The 19,427-nt window shown below is 59.0% G+C and overlaps 1 protein-coding gene across 1 annotated transcript in view; it reads left to right on the forward strand.

Moving 5' to 3' along the window:
* Window positions 1-19,068, forward strand: part of LOC135441630 (filamin-A-like) — a 30,488-nt gene extending 11,420 nt beyond the window's left edge. Inside the window, 15 exon segments of the mRNA XM_064701186.1 lie at window positions 1,181-1,249; window positions 1,623-1,871; window positions 1,962-2,017; window positions 2,207-2,258; window positions 3,361-3,455; window positions 4,859-4,883; window positions 4,886-5,008; window positions 5,546-5,664; window positions 6,710-6,787; window positions 8,804-8,966; window positions 9,740-9,940; window positions 14,133-14,270; window positions 15,198-15,321; window positions 17,719-17,801; window positions 19,004-19,068. Of these exon segments, the coding sequence (XP_064557256.1) occupies window positions 1,181-1,249; window positions 1,623-1,871; window positions 1,962-2,017; window positions 2,207-2,258; window positions 3,361-3,455; window positions 4,859-4,883; window positions 4,886-5,008; window positions 5,546-5,664; window positions 6,710-6,787; window positions 8,804-8,966; window positions 9,740-9,940; window positions 14,133-14,270; window positions 15,198-15,321; window positions 17,719-17,801; window positions 19,004-19,068 (1,640 nt within the window).
* Window positions 19,069-19,427: the final 359 nt, after the last annotated feature.

Consider the following 19,427-nt stretch of genomic DNA (forward strand, 5'->3'; position numbering starts at 1 on the left):
TGGGGACTTGGGGACACACCCGGCACCCCAAAACCGCTAAAGGGGTGTGGGGACACACCCGGCACCCCAAAAAGTGTGAATGGGGACTTGGGGACCCCAAAACCTCAGCGGGGACTTGGGGACACAGCCAGGATCCCAAATTTCTCCACGGGGACCCCAAAACCCCTGACAGGGTCCCCCCTTGGACCCCCTCCCCCCCGCCCTTGTCCCCAGCAGGACCCCCTGGATGGCGCTGCCACCCCCGTGCGGGGTGTCCCCAAGTGTCCCCAAGTGTCCCCGAGCCGATCTGTGTGCTGTGCCCACCCCTGTGGTGGCACTGAGCTGGCACCTCCCCGCGGTGACCCCTGGTGTCCCCTGTCCTTTTGGGGTGTCCCCTGTCCCTGCAGGGTGTCCCCAATGTCCCCAATCCCTGCAGGGCATTCCTTGGTGTCCCCTGTCCCTGTGGAGTGTCCCCTGGTGTCCCCTGTCCCTGTGGCGTGTCCCCAATGTCCCCTGTCCTTTTGGGGTGTCCCCTGTCCCTGTGGCGTGTCCCTTGGTGTCCCTTGTCCCTGTGGAGTGTCCCCTGTCCTTTTGAGGTGTCCCCTGTCCTTTTGGGGTGTCCCCAATGTCCCCTGTCCCTGTGGAGTGTCCCCTGGTGTCCCCTGTCCTTTTGGGGTGTCCCCAATCCCTGCAGGGTGTCCCCTGGTGTCCCCTGTCCCTGTGGCGTGTCCCCTGTCCTTTTGGGGTGTCCCCTGTCCCTGTGGCGTGTCCCTGGTGTCCCTTGTCCTTTTGGGGTGTCTCCTGTTCCTGTGGGGTGTCCCCAATGTCCCCTGTCCTTTTGGGGTGTCCCCTGTCCTTTTGGGGTGTCCCCAATGTCCCCAATCCCTGCAGGGCATTGCTTGGTGTCCCCTGTCCCTGTGGCGTGTCCCTGGTGTCCCCTGTCCTTTTGGGGTGTCCCCTGTCCCTGTGGGGTGTCCCCAATGTCCCCAATCCCTGCAGGGTGTCCCCTGGTGTCCCCTGTCCCTGTGGAATGTCCCCTGGTGTCCCCCACGTCCCCTTGTCCCCCCCATTTCCTGACATCCTTGTCCTGCCCTGTCACCCCCGTGTCCCTTGATGCCCCTGTTTGTTCTCTCTTGTCCCCAGTGTCCCCATTGTCACCAATACCCCACAGTCCCCCTGATGTCCCCGATGTCCCTCCCAGACAGCAAAGCCATCGTGGACGGGAACCTGAAGCTGATCCTGGGGCTGATCCTGCCCTGGTGTCCCCAATGTCCCTGCTGTCCCTGATGTCCCTGATGACCCCGATGTTCCCAGTGTCCCTGATACCCCAGACACCCCCAGTGTCCCTGCTGTCACTGATGTCCACAATGTCCCCTCAGACAGCAAAGCCATCGTGGACGGGAGCCTGAAGCTGATCCTGGGGCTGATCCTGCCTTGGTGTCCCCAGTGTCCCAGTGTCCCCAATGCCCCTGATACCCCAGACACCCCCAGTGTCCCCGTTGTCACTGATGTCCCCTGATGTCCCCCAGACAGAACAGCCATCATAGACAGGAGCCTGAAGCTGATCCTCGGGCTGATCCTGCCCTGGTGTCCCCAATGTCCCTGCTGTCCCTGATGTCCCCAATGTCCCCGTGTCCCCACAGACAGCAAAGCCATCGTGGACGGGAACCTGAAGCTGATCCTGGGGCTGATCTGGACGCTGATCCTGCACTACTCCATCTCCATGCCCATGTGGGACGAGGAGGATGAGGAGGAGGCCAAGCGCCAGACGCCGAAGCAGCGGCTGCTGGGCTGGATCCAGAACCGGCTGCCCCAGCTGCCCATCACCAACTTCAGCAAGGACTGGCAGAGCGGGAGGGCCCTGGGGGCGCTGGTGGACAGCTGTGCCCCGGGTGAGGGACACTGGGGACACTGGGGACACTGGGGACACTGGGATGGGCACTGGGATGGGCACTGTGAGCTCTGCCCATCACCAACTTCAGCAAGGACTGGCAGAGCGGGAGGGCCCTGGGGGCGCTGGTGGACAGCTGTGCCCCGGGTGAGGGACACGGGGACACTGGGGGCATTGGGGACACTGGGATGGGCACTGGGGGCACTGGGATGGGCACTGGGGGACATTGGGGCACTGGGATGGGCATGGGACACTGGGATGGGCACTGGGGCACTGGGACACTGGGATGGGCACTGGGATGGGGCACTGTGAGCTCTGCATCACCAACTTCAGCAGGACTGGCAGAGCGGGAGGGCCCTGGGGGCGCTGGTGGACAGCTGTGCCCCGGGTGAGGGACACGGGGACACTGGGATGGGCATCTGGGGGCACTGGGGACACTGGGGGGCATTGGGGACATTGGGGGCACTGGGATGGGCACTGTGAGCTCTGCCCATCACCAACTTCAGCAAGGACTGGCAGAGCGGGAGGGACCCTGGGGACGCTGGGGACAGCTGTGCCCCGGGTGAGGGACACGGGGACACTGGGGACACTGGGTGGACACTGGGGACACTGGGACATGGGCACTGGGATGGGCACTGGGAGTGCACTAGGATGGCACTGGGGGAAGTGGCCCTGGGTATGGCAGGCTGGGGACACGTGGGGCACTGGGATGGGCATCTGGGGACACTGGGGGGCATTGGGGACACTGGGACGGGCACTGGGGACATTGGGGACACTGGGATGGGCACTGGGGCACTTGGGATGGGCACTGGGAGTGCAGGGGCAATGGGGACAGCTGTGCCCGGTATGGCAGGCTGGGGACATGGGGACATCGGGGACACTGGGATGGGCACTTGGGGCTCTGCCATCACAACTTCGCAAGGACTGGCAGAGCGGGAGGGCTATGGGCACGCTGGTGGACAGCTGTGCCCGGGTGAGGCAGGGGACACTGGGGACACTGGATGGGCATGGGACACTGGGGGCATTGGGAACACTGGGAGGGCACTGGGGACACTGGGGACACTGGATGGGCACTGGGACACTGGGGCATTGGAACACTGGGATGGGCACTGGGATGGGCACTGGGAGTTGGCTGAGCATGGGGCAATAGGGGACAGCTGTGCCCTGGGTATGGCAAGGCTGGGGACACTGGGAACATTGGGGACACTGGGGACACTGGGGCAGCTGTGCCCTGGGTATGGGGAACTGGGACACTGGGGATGGGCACTGGGACATGGGGCATGGGGACACTGGGATGGGCACTGGGAGCGCTGTGGCAGCGCCGGGTGAGGGACACGGGGACACTGGGATGGGCACTGGTGGCACTGGTGTCCCCGGTCTGACCCTGTCCCCTGTCCCCCTGTCCCCAGGGCTGTGCCCTGGCTATGGCAGTGCTGGTGGCACTGGTGGCACTGGTGTCCCCGGTCTGACCCTGTCCCCTCTGTCCCCAGGGCTGTGTCCCGACTGGGACTCGTGGAACCCGAACCGCCCGGTGGAGAACGCGCGCGAGGCCATGCAGCAGGCGGAGGAGTGGCTGGGCATCCCGCACGGGACACTGGGGACACCCCTGACACTGCCCCTGTCCCCCCAGGGGACTGGACCTGGGGACACCCCTGACACTGCCCCTGTCCCCCCAGGGGACACTGGGGACACCCCTGACACTGCCCCTGACCCCCAGGGGACACTGGGGACACCCCTGACACTGTCCCTGACCCCCCAGGTGACACTCACAACCGTGCTGGTGTCCCTTGTCCCTGAGCTGACGTTCCCTCCCCTGTCCCCGGTGATGATGTCCCTGTCCCTTGTCCCCTCCCCTGTCCCCTCATCTGTCCCAGATGCCACACACACCTGTGCTGATGTCCCCTGTCCTGATGTCCCTGTCCCCTGTCCCAGTCTGCTGTTCCCTGTCCCTGAGCTGATGTCCCTGTCCCCGTGCCGATGTCCCTGAGCTGATGTCCCTGTCCTGTGTCCTCACCTGTCTGTCCCTGAGCTGATGTCCCTGTCCCTGTCCGCATCCCTGTCCCTGTCCTGTGTCCCTGTCCGGTGTCCCCTCACCTGTCCCTGTCCTGGTGTCCCCTCCCTGTCCTGTGCTGATTCCCTGTCCCTGTTCAGTCACCTGTCCCCATCCCTGTCCCTGTGCTGTGTCCCCTGTCCTCTGTCCCGTGTCCCCTCACCTGTCCCTGTCCCTGTCCTGGTGTCCCTCACCGTCCCTGTCCCTGTCCTGTGTCCCCTCACCTGTCCCTGTTCCGGTGTCCCCTCACCTGTCCCGTGTCCCTGTCCCTGTCCCCTGTCCCTGTCCTGGTGTCCCGTCCCTGTCCCGGTGTCCCCTCACCTGTCCCTGTCCTGTCCCACTGTCCCTGTCCCCTCACCTGTCCCTGTCCTGGTGTCCCCTCCCTGTCCCAGTGCCCCTCCCTCCGTCCCCGTCCCTGTCCGGTGTCCCCCTGAGTCGGTGACCCCCGTCCACCTGTCCATGTCCTACCTGTCGCATGTCCCCAGCCACTCAAACCTGGGCCCCCTGTCCCCCAAAGTTCCCCCAAAGCCGGCTACGGGCCAGGTGAGGGGTCCCTGCCCACTGGGGCGTGGGAATGATGAATGGACCCCAGACTCAACCCCAAAGTTCAGGGCCTACCCGTGACTGGGCTTCCCTTCCCCAAATCACCCAGTTCCCATCGTGCCTGGACCCGATTGGGTGAGCCCCACTGCCCCAGTCCCTTGCCGGTGGGGGTCCCCAACCCCTGGTCCTGTTAGGTGGTTTGCCCCACTCACCCCCAGGCCCATTGTCGGTCCTGAGTGATCCCCCAATGTCCGCTGAGTGGGTGATTACAGTGGGTAGGACCCTCAGCCCAGTTGTGCTGGTTTAGACCCCCATGGGTCTGGGCCTGTCCCTGTCCCTGTCCTGGTGTCCCCTCACCTGTCCTGTCCCGGTGTCCCCTCACCTGTCCCTGTCCCCAGGTGATCACCCCCGAGGAGATCGTGGACCCAACGTGGACGAGCACTCTGTCATGACCTACCTGTCGCAGTTCCCCAAGGCCAAGCTCAAACCGGGGGCCCCCCTGCGCCCCAAACTCAACCCCAAGAAGGCCCGGGCCTATGGGCCAGGTGAGGGGGGGGGCTGGGGCCCCAAATTGGGGGTGGGAAATGGGATTGGGAAATGGGGAACCCCAAACTCAACCCCAAAAAGGTCCAGGGTCTGTGGGCCAGGTGAGGGGGGGATGGGACCCCCAAATTGGGGAGTGGGAAATGGGGAGCCCAAACTCAACCCCAAAAAGATTTGGGGTCTGTGGGCCAGGTAAGGGCACTGGGACCCCCGAATTTGGGGAGTGGGAGCCCAGACATGACCCCAAAAAGGTTCGGGGTCTGTGGGCCAGGTGAGGAGGGGTCCCCGAGACCCCTGGGAGATCTGTGGGTTTAGGACCCCCAGGGTGGCTCTGAGACCCCCAGGGCCCTGAATTGAGTCTGGGGTCCTGCAGGGATTGAGCCCACCGGGAACGTGGTGCAGCTGTGCTGAGTTTGGGTGGGATTGGTACATTTAGGGTGGGTTTAGGACCCCCAGGCTGAGTTTGGGTGGGTTTAGGACCCTCAAGTTGGCTCTGGGACCCCCAGGACCCTGAATTGAGTCTGGGGTCCCACATGCAGGGATCGAGCCCACCGGGAACGTGGTGCAGCAGCGCGCCGAGTTCACGGTGGAGACGATCAGCGCGGGCCAGGGCGAGGTGCTGGTCTACGTGGAGGATCCCGACGGGCACCGCGAGGAGGTCGGGGGGCTTTGGGGGGTCCTGGGGGGATTTTGGGGGGTCCTGGGGGATTTGGGGGTCCTGGGGGGATTTTGGGGTATTTTGAAGGAGGTTTTGGGGTATTTTGGGGCAGTTTTGGAGGGTTTTTGAGGGTTTTGGGGTATTTTGTGGGGTTTTTTTGAGGGTTTTTGGTGGGTATTTTGGAGTGGATTTGGGGCTTTGGGGATTTGGGTTTTTTGAGGTTTTTTTGGGTGGATTTGTGGGGCTTTGTGGGGAGGTCCTGGTGGGTTTTGGGGTATTTTGGGGTATTTTGGGGCAGTTTTGGAAGGGTTTTTTTGAGGGTTTTTGGGGGTATTTTGGAGTGGATTTGGGGATTTGGGTTTTTTGAGGTTTTTTTTGGGGTGGATTTGTGGGCTTTGGGGGGGGTCCTGGTGGGTTTTGGGTATTTTGGGGCAGTTTCGGAAGGGTTTTTTGAGGGTTTTGGGTATTTTGGGGGTTTTTTTGAGGGTTTTTGGGGGTATTTTGGAGTGGATTTGGGGCGGGGTTTTTGAGGTTTTTTGGGAGTTGGGGGTATTTTGGGGGGTCCTGGTGGGTTTTGGAGGATTTTGGGATGTTTTGGGGTTGGTTTGGGGGGATTTTGGGAGGCTTTGGGGGGGAATTTGGGTTTTTTTCTTTTGAGGGTTTTTGGGTGTGTTTTGGGGGAGTCTCGGGTATTTTTTGAGGGTTTTGGGGCTGGGGGGGGGTCAGGGAAATCCAGGGAAATTTGGGGTGAGGGGCTCAGGGTTGGGGTTTGGGAGGATTTAGGGGTGGGGGTCTCAGCTCGTTGGATTTTGGGGGGATTTTGGTATTTTTGGGGTTTTTTTTTTGAAGGTTTTGGGGGTATTTTGGGGAAGTTTTTGTGCGTTTTGGAGGAGGTTTGGGTGGGGTTTTTTGTGGTGTTTTGGGCTATTTTGGGTGGGATTTTTTTTGTGTTTTGGGGGGGATTTTTTTTTTTTTTTTTTTTTAAATTTTGGGGTGGGGGTCCCAAAGGGTTTTGGGGTTCTGACCCCCGGTGCCCCCTCCCCAGGCCAAGGTGGTCGCCAACAACGACAAGAACCGAACGTTCTCCGTGTCCTACGTGCCCAAAGTCACCGGCGTGCACAAGGTCTGGGGGGCCCTGATTCATTTTGGGGGGTCCCTGATGAATTTTGGGGGTACCCAATTAATTCTGGGAGGTCTCAGATTAATTTTGGGGGGTCCCCAATTAATTTTGGGAGGTCTCAGATTAATTTTGGGGGGTTCCTTGATTAATTTTGGGGGGGGTCCTGGTTAATTTTTGGGAGGTTTCTGCGGGTCCCCAGTTAATTTTGGGGGGGGGTTCTGGGAATTTTGGGGGTCCCCAATTAATTTTGGGGGTTTCTCAAGCGTTTTTGGGGCAATTTTTGGGGCTGCTTCCCCCCTTTCCCACCTCTCCTGTTCTTTGCCCACTCACGGGTTTTTTTTGGGGGGTCCGTCCGTGAGACCCCCCCCCATTTTTTGGGGTCCTGATTAATTTTTTGGGGTCCCTATTAATTCCTGGGGATCTCCATGACATATTTGGGATATTCTGAGCCGTTTTTGGGTCGTTCTGAGCCATTTTGGAGCCGTTTCTCCCCCGTTCCATCCTCACTCCTGGGATTTTTTCAGGGGGTTGCTCCCCGTGACCTCCCCATTTTTTTGGGGTCCTGATTCATTTTTTGGGGTCCCCAGGACATTTTGGATATTCCTGGGGGACTTCTGAGCCATTTTTGGGACATTCTGAGCCATTTTTGGGATATTTTCAGCCATTTTTGTGGCATTTTGGAGCTGTTTCCCACCTTCCCTGTTCCTCGCCCACTCCCAGGGGTTTTTCGAGGTTCTTCCCCCATTTTTTGGGGTCCTGATTGATTTTTTGGGGTCCCCAGGACATTTTGGATATTCCTAGGAGGGTTCCGAACCATTTTTGGGGCGTTCTGAGCCATTTTTGGGATATTTTCAGCCATTTTTTGGGTGGTTCTGAGCCGTTTTTGGGATATTTTCAGCCATTTTTTGGGGTGGTTCTGAGCCATTTTTTGGGTCGTTCTGAGCCATTTTTTGGGACATTCTGAGCCATTCTTGGGACATTCTGAGCCATTTTTTGGGGTGGTTCTGAGCCATTTTTGGGACATTCTGAGCCATTTTTTGGGGTGGTTCTGAGCCATTTTTGGGACATTCAGAACCATTTTTTGGGGTGTTTCTGAGCCATTTTCGGGGCATTCTGAGCCATTTTTTGGGGTCGTTCTGAGCCATTTTTTGGGACATTCAGAACCATTTTTTGGGGTGGTTCTGAGCCATTTTTTGGGACATTCAGAACCATTTTTTGAGGTCGTTCTGAGCCATTTTTGGGACATTTGGAACCATTTTTGGGGCATTCTGAGCCATTTTTTGGGGTGTTTCTGCACCATTTTTGGGTCGTTCTGAGCCATTTTTTGGGGCATTCTGAACCATTTTTTGGGGTGGTTCTGAGCCATTTTTTGGGGTGGCTCTGAGCCATTTTTGGGATATTTTCAGCCATTTCTGGGTCATTCTGAGCCATTTTTGGGGTGTTTCTGAGCCGTTTCTGGGATATTTTCAGCCATTTTTGGGGTGTTTCTGAGCCATTTTTGGGGCATTCTGAACCATTTTTGGGTCGTTCTGAGCCATTTTTTGGGGTGTTTCTGAGCCGTTTTTGGGTCGTTCTGAGCCATTTTTTGAGGTCGTTCTGAGTCATTTTTGGGGCGTTCTGAGCCATTTTTTGGGACATTCAGAACCATTTTTTGGGGTGTTTCTGAGCCATTTTTGGGACATTCTGAGCCATTTTTTGGGTCGTTCTGAGCCATTTTGGGGTCGTTCCGAACCATTTTTGGGGTGTTTCTGAGCCGTTTTTGGGGCATTCTGAACCATTTTTGGGACATTCAGAACCATTTTTGGGGTGGTTCTGAACCATTCTTTGGGGTGGTTCTGAGCCATTTTTGGGGTGGTTCTGAGCCATTTTTTGGGTCGTTCTGAGCCATTTTTGGGTTGTTCTGAGCCATTTTTTGGTGTTTCTGAGCCGTTTCTGGGGCCGTTTCCCGCCTGCCCCGTTCCTGGGCTGTTTTGGGGGCGCCCCGCGGTTCCCAGGCCCATTTTTGGGGTCCCCCCGCAGGTGACGGTGCTGTTCGCGGGCCAGCACATCGCCAAGAGCCCCTTCGAGGTGCAGGTCGGGCGCGCGGCCGGCGACGCCTCGCGGGTGACGGCGGCGGGGCCGGGGCTGGAGCTGAGCGGGAACGTGGTGAACCGGAGCACGCACTTCGACATCTGCACCGCCGGTGGGTAAATTTGGGGGGTCCTGGGGGGTTTGGGGAGGTTTGGGGGGATTTTGGGGGATTTGGGGGAGGTTTGGGGGGTGTTTGGGGGGTCCTGGGTGGTCAACCGGAGCACGCACTTCGACATCTGCACCGCCGGTGGGCAAAGAGGGGGATTTGGGGGGGCTCTGGGGGGGTTTGGGGAAGGTTTGGGGGGATTTTGGGAGGTTTGGGGGAGGTTTGGGGGGTCCTGGGGGGGTTTGGGGGGTCCTGGGTGGTCAACAGGGGTACGCACTTCGACATCTGCACTGATGGTGGGTAAATTTGGGGGGTCCTGGGGGTGTTTGGGGGGGATTTTGGGGGGTATTTGGGGGGTTTTGGGGGTATTTGGGGGTCCAGGGGGGGTCCTGGGGGGTTTGGGGGAGGTTTGGGGGATTTTAGGGGGATTTGGGGAGGTTTGTGGGGTGTTTGGGGGGTCCTGGGTGGTCAACCGGAGCACGCACTTGGACATCTGCACTGCTGATGGGCAAAAAGGGGGGTCCTGGGGGGATTTGGGGGGTTTGGGGGTCCTGGGGGGATTTTGGGGGGTCCTGGGGGGGTTCTGGGGGGGTCCTGGGGGGATTTTGGGGGGTCCTGGGTGGTCAACACTTTGACATCTGCACTGCCGGTGGGCAAATTTGGGGGGTCCTGAGGGTGTTTGGGGGGATCTTGGGGGGTCCTGGGGGATTTTTGGGATTTCCCTGTGCATTTCCCCATCCCTGCCCTAATTTGAGGAGGGGTCTCTCCGTGTCTGACAGGCGCAGGCCCGGGGGAGGTGGGGGTCTCCATCGTGGACCCCAGCGGGCGCCGCGGGACCCCCGAGGCCGTGCTGGAGGACCGTGGGTCTGGGGGCTTCCGCTGCTGCTACAAACCGCAGAGCGAGGGTCCGCACCTGGTGCACGTCACCTTCGGGGGGGCGCCCATCCCCCGCAGCCCCTTCAGCGTCACCGTGGGCCAGGGTGAGACCCCTCCCCAAATTCCCACCCGGGGGGGAGGGGGGGTTCGTGCCCACCCCTCAAATTTGGGGGTTTTGGGGTTTGGGGGTTCCCAAATTTGGGGGTTTGGGGGCTCTGAGTTTGGGGGTTTTGCTCTTAAAGGAGTCTGGGTTGGGGTCTCTGTGCTGCCCCCTCCCCAAATTTGGGGGTCTCTGTGTCCCACCCCTCAAATTTGGGGGTTTGGGGTCTCCAAATTTGGGGGTTTTGCTCTTAAAGGGGTCTGGGTTGGGGTCTCTGTGCTGCCCCCTCCCCAAATTTGAGGGTCTCTGTGTCCCCCTCCCCAAATTTGAGGGTCTCTGTCCTCTAATCCCCCCAATTTGGGGGTCTCTGGGTCCTTCCAAACTGCCCCAATTTGGGGTCTCTGTCCTTCCAACCCCCCAAATTTGGGGGTCTCTGTGTCCCCCTCCCCAAATTTGGGGTCTCTGTCCTTCCAACCCCCCCACATTTGGGGGTCTCTGTGTCCCACCCCTCAAATTTGGGGGTTTGGGGTTTTGGGGTCTCCAAATTTGGGGGTTTTGCTCTTAAAGGGGTCTGGGTTGGGGTCTCTGTGTCCCCCTCCCCAAATTTGGGGGTCTCTGTCCTCTAATCCCCCCCTCCCAAAAATTGGGGTCTCTGTGCTCTGATCCCCCCAATTTGGGGTCCTTGTGCTGCCCCCTCCCCAAATTTGGGGGTCTCTGTCCTTCCAACCCCCCCACATTTGGGGGTCTCTGTGTCCCCCTCCCCAATTTGGGGGTCTCTGTCCTTGCCCACTTTGGGGGTCTCTCTGCCCCCCCCCCCCATTTCGGGGTCTCTCTCTCCCATTCCCGGGGGGTTCCGGGGCTGTCGCTGCTTTTTGGGGGGGGGGTCTCGAGACCCCTCCCCGTGACTTTGCTTTCTCTCTCTCTCTCTCTCCCTGTCCGTCTGTCGCTCCCTCTGTCCATCTGTCCATCTGTCCATCTGTCCCTGTGTCCTCTGTCTGTCCGTCTGTCCCTCCCTGTCCCTCTGTCCTTCTTGGTCCGTCCGTGCCCTCTCTGTCCCTGTGTCCGTCTGTCCCCTCCTTGTCCTTGTGTCCGTCTGTCCTTCTGTCTGTCCATCCCCTCCCCATCCCTCTGTCCGTCTGTCTGTCCCTCCCTGTCCCTCTGGTCCCTCCCCATCCCTCTGTCCCCTCTGTCTGTCCCTCTCTGTCCCTGTATGTCTGTCTGTCTGTCTGTCCCTCTCTGTCCTCTCCCTGTCCCCCTGTCCATCTGTCTGTCCCTCTGTCCCTCTGTCCCTGTCCCTGTGTCCGTCTGTCCCCTCCCTGTCCCTCTGTCCGTCCGTCTGTCCCTCTGTCCCTCTGTCCCCTCCCTGTCCCTCCCTGTCCCTCTGTCCGTCTGTCCCTCCCTGTCCCTCTGTCCATCTGTCCCCTCCCTGTCCCTCTGTCTGTCCGTCTGTCCCTCTGTCCCTGTCCGTCTGTCCCCTCCTTGTCCCTCTGTCCATCTGTCCCTGTCTCTGTCTGTCCGTCTGTCCCTCTGTCCCCTCTGTCCCTCTGTCCGTCCGTCTGTCCCTCAAGCTCCGCCCGGGTTCTCGTGGGGACCCCACTGACGGTGAGGGGGGGCCTGGGGGGGGTGGATGGGAGGGAGGGGAGGGGTCCCCAAAACCCCAAATTTGGGATTTCCTGCGGATTTTTTGGGGATTTTTTGGGGGATTTTTGGGATTTTCCTGGGGATTTTTTGGGATTCCCATGGGGGTTTTTTTGGGGTTTTCCCAGGGATTTTTTTGGGATTTCCTGGGAATTTTTTGAGGGTTCTCATGGATTTTTTGGGATTTCCTGGAAATTTCTTGGGATTTTCCTGGGAAATTTTTTTGGGGATTTTCCTGAGGTTTTTTTTTGGGATTTTCCCAGGATTTTTTTTGGGATTTCCCCACGGGTTTTTTGGGATCCCCAAACCGGGGGGGGGTTTTGGGGGTACCAAACCCCTCCCCTGGCTTTGCCCCCTCCCCAAAATTCTCCCCCCCTTCCCTCCCCTTCCCTCTCTTTCCCTCCCTTTCCTTCTCCTTCTCCACTTTTTATTTTTGTGTATTTCCGTGAAGATTTTTGGGATTTTCTCGGGGTTTTTGGGCTTTTCCTGGGTTTTCTTTGGGCTCCCGGGTCCAGAGGGAGGTTTTGGGATTCCCTGAGGTTTTTTTTGGATTTCCCCAGGATTTTTTGGGATTTTCTGGCTTTTTCTTTGATCTTTCCCTGAGTGTTTTTTGGGATTTCCCCCGGGTTATTTTGGGGGTTTTTTTCAGGATTTTTTGGGGTTTCTTTGTCTCCCTGTTCCGGGGGCTGATTTTAGGATTTTCCTGGGGGAATTTTTTGGGATTTCCCAGCATTTTCTGGCTTTCCCTGGGGTTTCTTTGGGCTCCCACATCCGGGGGGGTATTTTGGGTGGGTTTTTTCCCTGTGTATTTTTGCCATTTCCCCGGGATTATTTTGTATTTCCTCGGAATGTTTTGATCTTTCCCCAGGGTTTCTTTGTTCTCCCTGTTCCGGGGGGATTTTTGGGGTGCTGGCTCCCTGTTTTACCCCGTTTTTCCCCATTTTTCCCCATTTTTCCCCGTTTTTCCCCGTTTTTTCCCCAGCGTGCAGCCCGGGGTCAGTGCGTGCTGAGGGCCGAGGGCTGGGGGCTGTTTTTGGGGTGCTGACCCCCCATTTTCCCCCGTTTTTCCCCGTTTTTTCCCCATTCCCAGTGTGCAGCCCCGGGGCAGTGCGGGCCGAGGGCCAGGGGTATTTTTGGGGTTCTGACCCCCCGTTTTTCCTCATTTTCCTCATTTTCCCCAGCGTGCAGCCCGGGGTTGGTGCGGGCCGAGGGCCGGGGGTATTTTTGGGGTTCTGACCCCCCGTTTTTCCCCAATTTTCCCCATTTTTCCCCGTTTTTTCCCCATTTTCCCCAGTGTGCAGCCCCGGGTTGGTGCGGGCCGAGGGCCGGGAGTATTTTTGAGGTGCTGACCCCCCGTTTTTTCCCCATTTTTCCCCGTTTTTCCCCATTTTTCCCCATTTTCCCCAGCGTGCAACCCCGGTTTGGTGCAGGCCGAGGGCTGGGAGGGTTTTTGGGGTGCTGACCCCCCGTTTTTTCCCCATTTTTCCCCATTTTCCCCAGCGTGCAGCCTGGGCGCGGTGCGGGCCGAGGGCCGGGGGTATTTTTGGGGTTCTGACCCCCCGTTTTTGCCCATTTTCCCCGTTTTTCCCCAGCGTGCAGCCTGGCGCGGTGCGGGCTAAGGGCCGGGAGTATTTTTGGGGTTCTGACCCCCGTTTTTCCCCGTTTTTTTTCCCCAGCGTGCAGCCCGGGCATGGTGTGGGCCGAGGGCCGGGGGTATTTTTGGGGTTCTGACCCCCCGTTTTTCCCCGTTTTTTCCCCATTTTCCCCAGCGTGCAGCCCGGGCGCGGTGCGGGCCGAGGGCCAGGGGTATTTTTGGGGTGCTGACCCCCCATTTTTCCCCATTTTCCCCAGCGTGCAGCCCGGGGTTGGTGCGGGCCGAGGGCCGGGGGTATTTTTGGGGTGCTGAACCCCCATTTTTCCCCGTTTTCCCCATTTTTTCCCAGCGTGCAGCCCCGGGGCAGTGCGGGCTGAGGGCTGGGGGCTGTTTTTGGGGTGCTGACCCCCCGTTTTTCCCCTTTTTTTCCCGTTTTTTCCCATTTTTTCCCCATTTTCCCCAGCGTGCAGCCCCAGGCGCGGTGCGGGCCGAGGGCCAGGGGTATTTTTGGGGTTCTGACCCCCCGTTTTTCCCCATTTTTCCCCATTTTTCCCCATTTTCCCCAGCGTGCAGCCCAGGGTCAGTGCGGGCCGAGGGCCAAGCGCCGGGGGTATTTTTGGGGTTCTGACCCCCCGTTTTTCCCCGTTTTTTCCCCATTTTCCCCAGCCTGTAACCCAGGCGCGGTGCGGGCCGAGGGCCGGGGGCTGTTTTTGGGGTTCTGACCCCCCGTTTCTCCCCGTTTCTCCCCGTTTCTCCCCGTTTTTTCCCCGTTTTTTCCCCATTTTCCCCAGCGTGCAGCCCCGGGGCAGTGCGGGCCGAGGGCCGGGGGTATTTTTGGGGTTCTGAGCCCCCGTTTTTCCCCATTTTCCCCAGCATGCAGCCCCGGGGCAGTGCGGGCTGAGGGCTGGGGGTGTTTTTGGGGTTCTGACCCCCATTTTTCCCCGTTTTTCCCCATTTTCCCCAGCCTGCAGCCCGGGGGCAGTGCGGGCCGAGGGCCGGGGGCTGCAGCCCAAGGGGCTCCGCGTGAACGAGGTCGCCGATTTCAAGGTGCACACCAAGGGCGGCGGCAGCGGCGACCTCAAGGTCACCGTCAAGGGACCCAGTGAGTGCGGGGGGGGGGCCGGAATTTGGGGAGGGGTCTCTGAGTTTGGGGAGGGGTCCCTGGGTTTGGGGAGGGGGCTGGAAGGAGTTTTGGGGCAGTTTTGGGGGGATTTGAGGGGGATCTGGGGAGCTGGAGAGGGACCCACTGAGGCCAGGAGGGGGTCTCTGAGTTTGGGGAGGGGTCCCTGGGTTTGGGGAGGGGTCCCTGGGTTTGGGGAGGGGTCCCTGAGTTTTGGGGAGGGGGCTGGAAGGAGTTTTGGGGCAGTTTTGGGGGGATTTGAGGGGGATCTGGGGACCTGGAGAGGGACCCACTGAGGCCAGGAGGAGGTCTCTGAATTTGGGGAGGGGTCTCTGAATTTGGGGAGGGGTCTCTGAATTTGGGGAGGGGGCTGGAGGGGGTTTTGGGTGGATTTGAGGGGTTTAGGGGGTATTTGAAGGGTTTTGGGGGGATTTGAGGGGGTTTGGGGTCAGTTCTTGTCCCCTCTCAAAGGACCCAGTGAAGCTGGGGGGGGGGGATACAGAATTTGGGGAGGGGTCTCGGAATTTGGGGAGGGGTCGCTGGGTTTTGGGGAGGGGGCTGGAGGGGGATCTGGGGCAGTTTTGGGGGGTTATTGAGGGGTTTTGGGGGGATTTGAGGGGTTTTGGGGACCTAGGGAGGGACCCAGTGAGGCCAGGAGGAGGTCTCGGAATTTGGGGAGGGGTCCCTGAATTTGGGGAGGGGGTTTGGGAGTTTTGGGGGGATTTTGAGACCCTGGAGCAGAAGGATTTGGGGTTTGGGGTGATCCCATTCCTGAGTGCATTTTTTGGAGGGGATTTTGGGGGTTTTTGTGGGTTTTTTTTTAAATTTTTGGGGTTTTTTTTGGAATTCCCAATTTTTCCCAATTCCCGTTGATTTTTGGGTCTGACCCCGGTGTTTTCTGTCCCCCAGAGGGCCTGGAGGCCGTGAAGCAGAAGGATCTGGGGGATGGAACCTTTGGGTTCGAGTATTTCCCCACCGTGCCCGGGAATTACACGGTGACGGTGACCTGGGGCGGGCAGCCCGTGCCCCGCAGGTACCGGGGGGACTGGGGGGGACTGGGATGGACTGGGATGGACTGGGAACAAACTGGGATGGACTGGGGACAAACTGGGATGGACTGGGGGGGACTGGGAGGGACTGGGATGGACTGGGAGGGAACTGGGACAGACTGGGAGGGACTGGGAGGGACTGGGAGGGACTGGGAACAAACTGGGATGGACTGGGATGGACTGGGAGGGACTGGGAGATACTGGGATGGACTGGGAACAAACTGGGATGGACTGGGAGATACTGGGATGGACTGGGAATGGGACTGGGAGGGACTGGGAGATACTGGGAGGGACTGGGAACAAACTGGGATGGACTGGGAGGGAACTGGGGGGGACTGGGAGGGACTGGGAAGGACTGGGAGGGACTGGGATGGACTGGGGACAAACTGGGATGGACTGGGAGGGGATTGGGGGATACTGGGATGGACTGGGAACAAACTGGGATGGACTGGGAGGGACTAGGAACAAACTGGGAGGGACTGGGATGGACTGGGAACAAACTGGGCCAGACTGGGAGGGGATTGGGGGACACTGGGATGGACTGGGAGGGACTGGGAGGGGATTGGGATGGACTGGGATCAAACTGGGATGGACTGGGAGAGACTGGGATGGACTGGGATGGACTGGGAGGGACTGGGAGGGACTGGGGGGCACTGGGATGGACTGGGAGGGACTGGGAGATACTGGGATGGACTGGGAGGGACTGGGAGGGGTTTGGGGGATACTGGGAGGGACTGGGAGGGACTCGGAGGGGACTGGGATGGACTGGGAGGGACTGGGAACAAACTGGGAGGGACTGGGAGGGACTGGGAACAAACTGGGATGGACTGGGACAGACTGGGAGGGGATTGGGGGGCACTGGGATGGACTGGGAGGGACTGGGGGGGAACTGGGAGGGGATTTAAGGGGGACTGGGACAAACTGGGATGGACTGGGACAAACTGGGAAGGGATTGGGAGGGACTGGGGACAAACTGGGAGGGACTGGGAGGGGATTGACGGGGACTGGGATGGACTTGGAACAAAGTGGGCCAGACTGGGAGGGGGGACTGCGGCTCACGAGTACCCTCGGGAGGCGGCAGAGGCGCGCGGTGTGTGTGCCAGAGGGAGGGGGCGCGACGGTGCGAGCGGCGCGTAGCGTGGGAAGCGAGGGCGAGGCGGCGTAGCAAGCGGGGGGGCATGCATCACTGCGGCTCTGGCAGAAAACATAGTCGCAGTGACACAGTATTTGCGTGCATGGAACCATCGCGAAGTGGAGACAGCGAGACAGCTCGATAAGCTCACGTGATTGCTCGGCTCTTCAGCCCATACCTGAGAAACGGAGTAGTTAAGGAAGCATCACGTAGCGTTTCGGAGGATAAGAAGGTTATGTCGCTGGCACTCGGCGTGCACCCCCACGCATCATAGAGTTCGCTCTCCACTCGAGCGGGCGGTAATGCACCTCGTTGTAGGTCCCCCGTTTCGCTGGCTCACCCCCGTTTCATTTGAGTGGCCCCGCCCAAGGACTTTTGGAGCCACGATCCCTTAGTACCTCTCCATCTACCCTCCCCCTATACCAGGACGCGTGCCTCACACAGTAGCTCCCCCGAAGTCAATGACATGATAACCCAAGACTCACAACCTACAGACCCAATGGTCTTGATAGAAGTGGCGACCCCCCCCCCCCCGCTCGTGTAGAGACCCCGTTATGTGTGTCCCGCCGTATTCTCTCATGATTTCACCTCCCTCTACCTATCCCTTCCCCTGAGTGTGTGAGTGTCGCTTCTCCGAAGAAGATTCGGAGGGCCACTCGCTCACCCACTCCAATACGGAGCTGGGGGACTAACTCACCTTAACTGACCGATGTGGAGACGGGACATAACCCACATAATGAAAACCCCAAAAAAAATGCCCTCAACCCAGAAATGGTACACACACACTAGAATCCCCAAAGGCCCCACAGTCCAGAAAGATCCCCCCCACAAATGAAGGCCGACACAACTCACATACGCGCAGCCCTACACCAGTCCCACACAAGTCACCCTCGATCCACAAACACCATCGAGATGCCCCATGAAAACACCCTCCCCCAAGTCTGCATGAGGCTCACACACTTAATGTTCACTACTGCTCGATGACTATGGTCCTCCATCAGTCACCTCTACCTCCTACAGATCTCCCATCCAATTATACCGTGCCACTTGACCCCCCCTCTCAGCTACAACTCCAGAGAGTCAATCGCACCATCCAAAGTCTCTACAGTCCCCCCATGAGTCACTTTCCCCTCTCAGTCACACCCTAAATACCTCTGTCCTAAACGCTAGTGTCCCTCTCTTTGTTCCACCGACGTCCACATATGTCCACCCAACATAAGCTCCCCCGCTCACAGCCACTCTCCCCTAGTCCTTATGTCCCACCACCAGTTCCGCCCCCGTCCACCCTGAGTTCTCACTTCCACATCATACACCCAGATATCACCAAGGATTGTGAGTTCACACGGTCACACTATACACCCCCACACCACCCCCACCGTTTGGTCCCACTCAGTCCCCACCCTCGTGTATACTAATCCTCCCACCCTTCCAAGTGTTCCCACCGATAGACCCCTCCCTACCTACCACGTTGCCATCACCCTACCCACCACGGTGCCCCCCAACCATTACACAACACAACCCAAACCCACGCACACCAACAGTGACACTATGGTACCCAAACCCGTCCCTTATACACAACAACCAGTTCCTGATCGTCTCCTCTGCTTCCCCCCCCTCGTGATTAGCACCGCGCTTCCGTGTCCCTCAGGATCCTCCACAGACTCACATGTCTCCTACAGTCACTCCCACTCCTCTCCGCTACCAAGTGAACCTCGCAGGTCACTCATGCGCCGCCTATCCCACAAATGTCTCTCTCGTCTCCTCACAGAGATGCCAGACCCACCACGGCAATCCACCCAGTACTCACTCCACACCCTAGTGATCCCTACCAGGTACACCATGATACCCCAGTGATCCTCACCACCTAACTCTTGTTCTCCTCCCCATTCTTCTATCAGCCCTCCCCTCACATATAACGCTCCCATACTACACACCAGCGCGTGTACCGCAAGATCCGTTCACAGTGTCCATTCGCAGCGCACCATCCAGTTATGACCAGTCCATCCCATTCCCCTCCCAGTCCATCCCAGTCCATCCAGTGTCCCCCAATCCCCTCCCAGTCATGGCCCAGTTTGATCCCAGTCCATCCCAGTCCCTTACGTAACTCCTTGTGTCGTTCCACCACTCTACGTCGTTGTTTCCACGCGCCTCATGCTCCAGTTTTGTTCCCCACAACTCCGTCCACACACGTGTGTTCCTCAGTGTCCCCTAAAGTCCCCACCCCCTCCCGTTCCCATCCACCCCCAGTTTCCGCCCCTGCCCCCCAGCTCCACCACCCTCACTCGTCCCCCCCCTCCACGTCCCCCCCCCCCCATCACGCAAGTCTCCTCCCAGTACACACCCACATCCCCAGTCCGCAATTCCCTCACCTGCTCGCCACGATCCCTAGTTTGTTTTCCCAGTCCCTCCCATAATTGTCTCACCAGTATCCTACTCCTTCCTACAATCCCTTCCCAGTCCATCCAGAAGTTCTACCCGCCAGGCTCATATCTCCAAGTGTTTTGTTCTCAAGTTCCATCTCTGTGTATCTCCAGTGTTCAGCACCCTGAAGAGTAACGATAATAACCGCAGATTACCAGTCGCCACAGATTCATGTTGACCCAGTCCTCCTCCACAACTCCCAAACCCCTCCCCAAATTCAGGGACCCCTCCCCAAATTCCGAGACCTCCTCCTGGCCTCACTGGGTCCCTCCCTAGGTCCCCAAAACCCCTCAAATCCCCCAAAACCCCTCAATAACCCCCCAAAACTGCCCCAAATCCCCCTCCAGCCCCCTCCCCAAAACCCAGAGACCCCTCTCCAAATTCAGAGACCCCTCCCCAAATTCAGAGACCCCCTCCTGGCCTCAGTGGGTCCCTCTCCAGCTCCCCAGATCCCCCTCAAATCCCCCCAAAACTGCCCCAAATCCCCACAAAACTCCTTCCAGCCCCCTCCCCAAACTCAGAGACCCCTCCCCAAAC

The sequence above is a fragment of the Zonotrichia leucophrys genome, unplaced genomic scaffold (assembly GCF_028769735.1).
Source record: "Zonotrichia leucophrys gambelii isolate GWCS_2022_RI unplaced genomic scaffold, RI_Zleu_2.0 Scaffold_383_49456, whole genome shotgun sequence".
Taxonomy (NCBI): Eukaryota; Metazoa; Chordata; class Aves; order Passeriformes; family Passerellidae; genus Zonotrichia; species Zonotrichia leucophrys.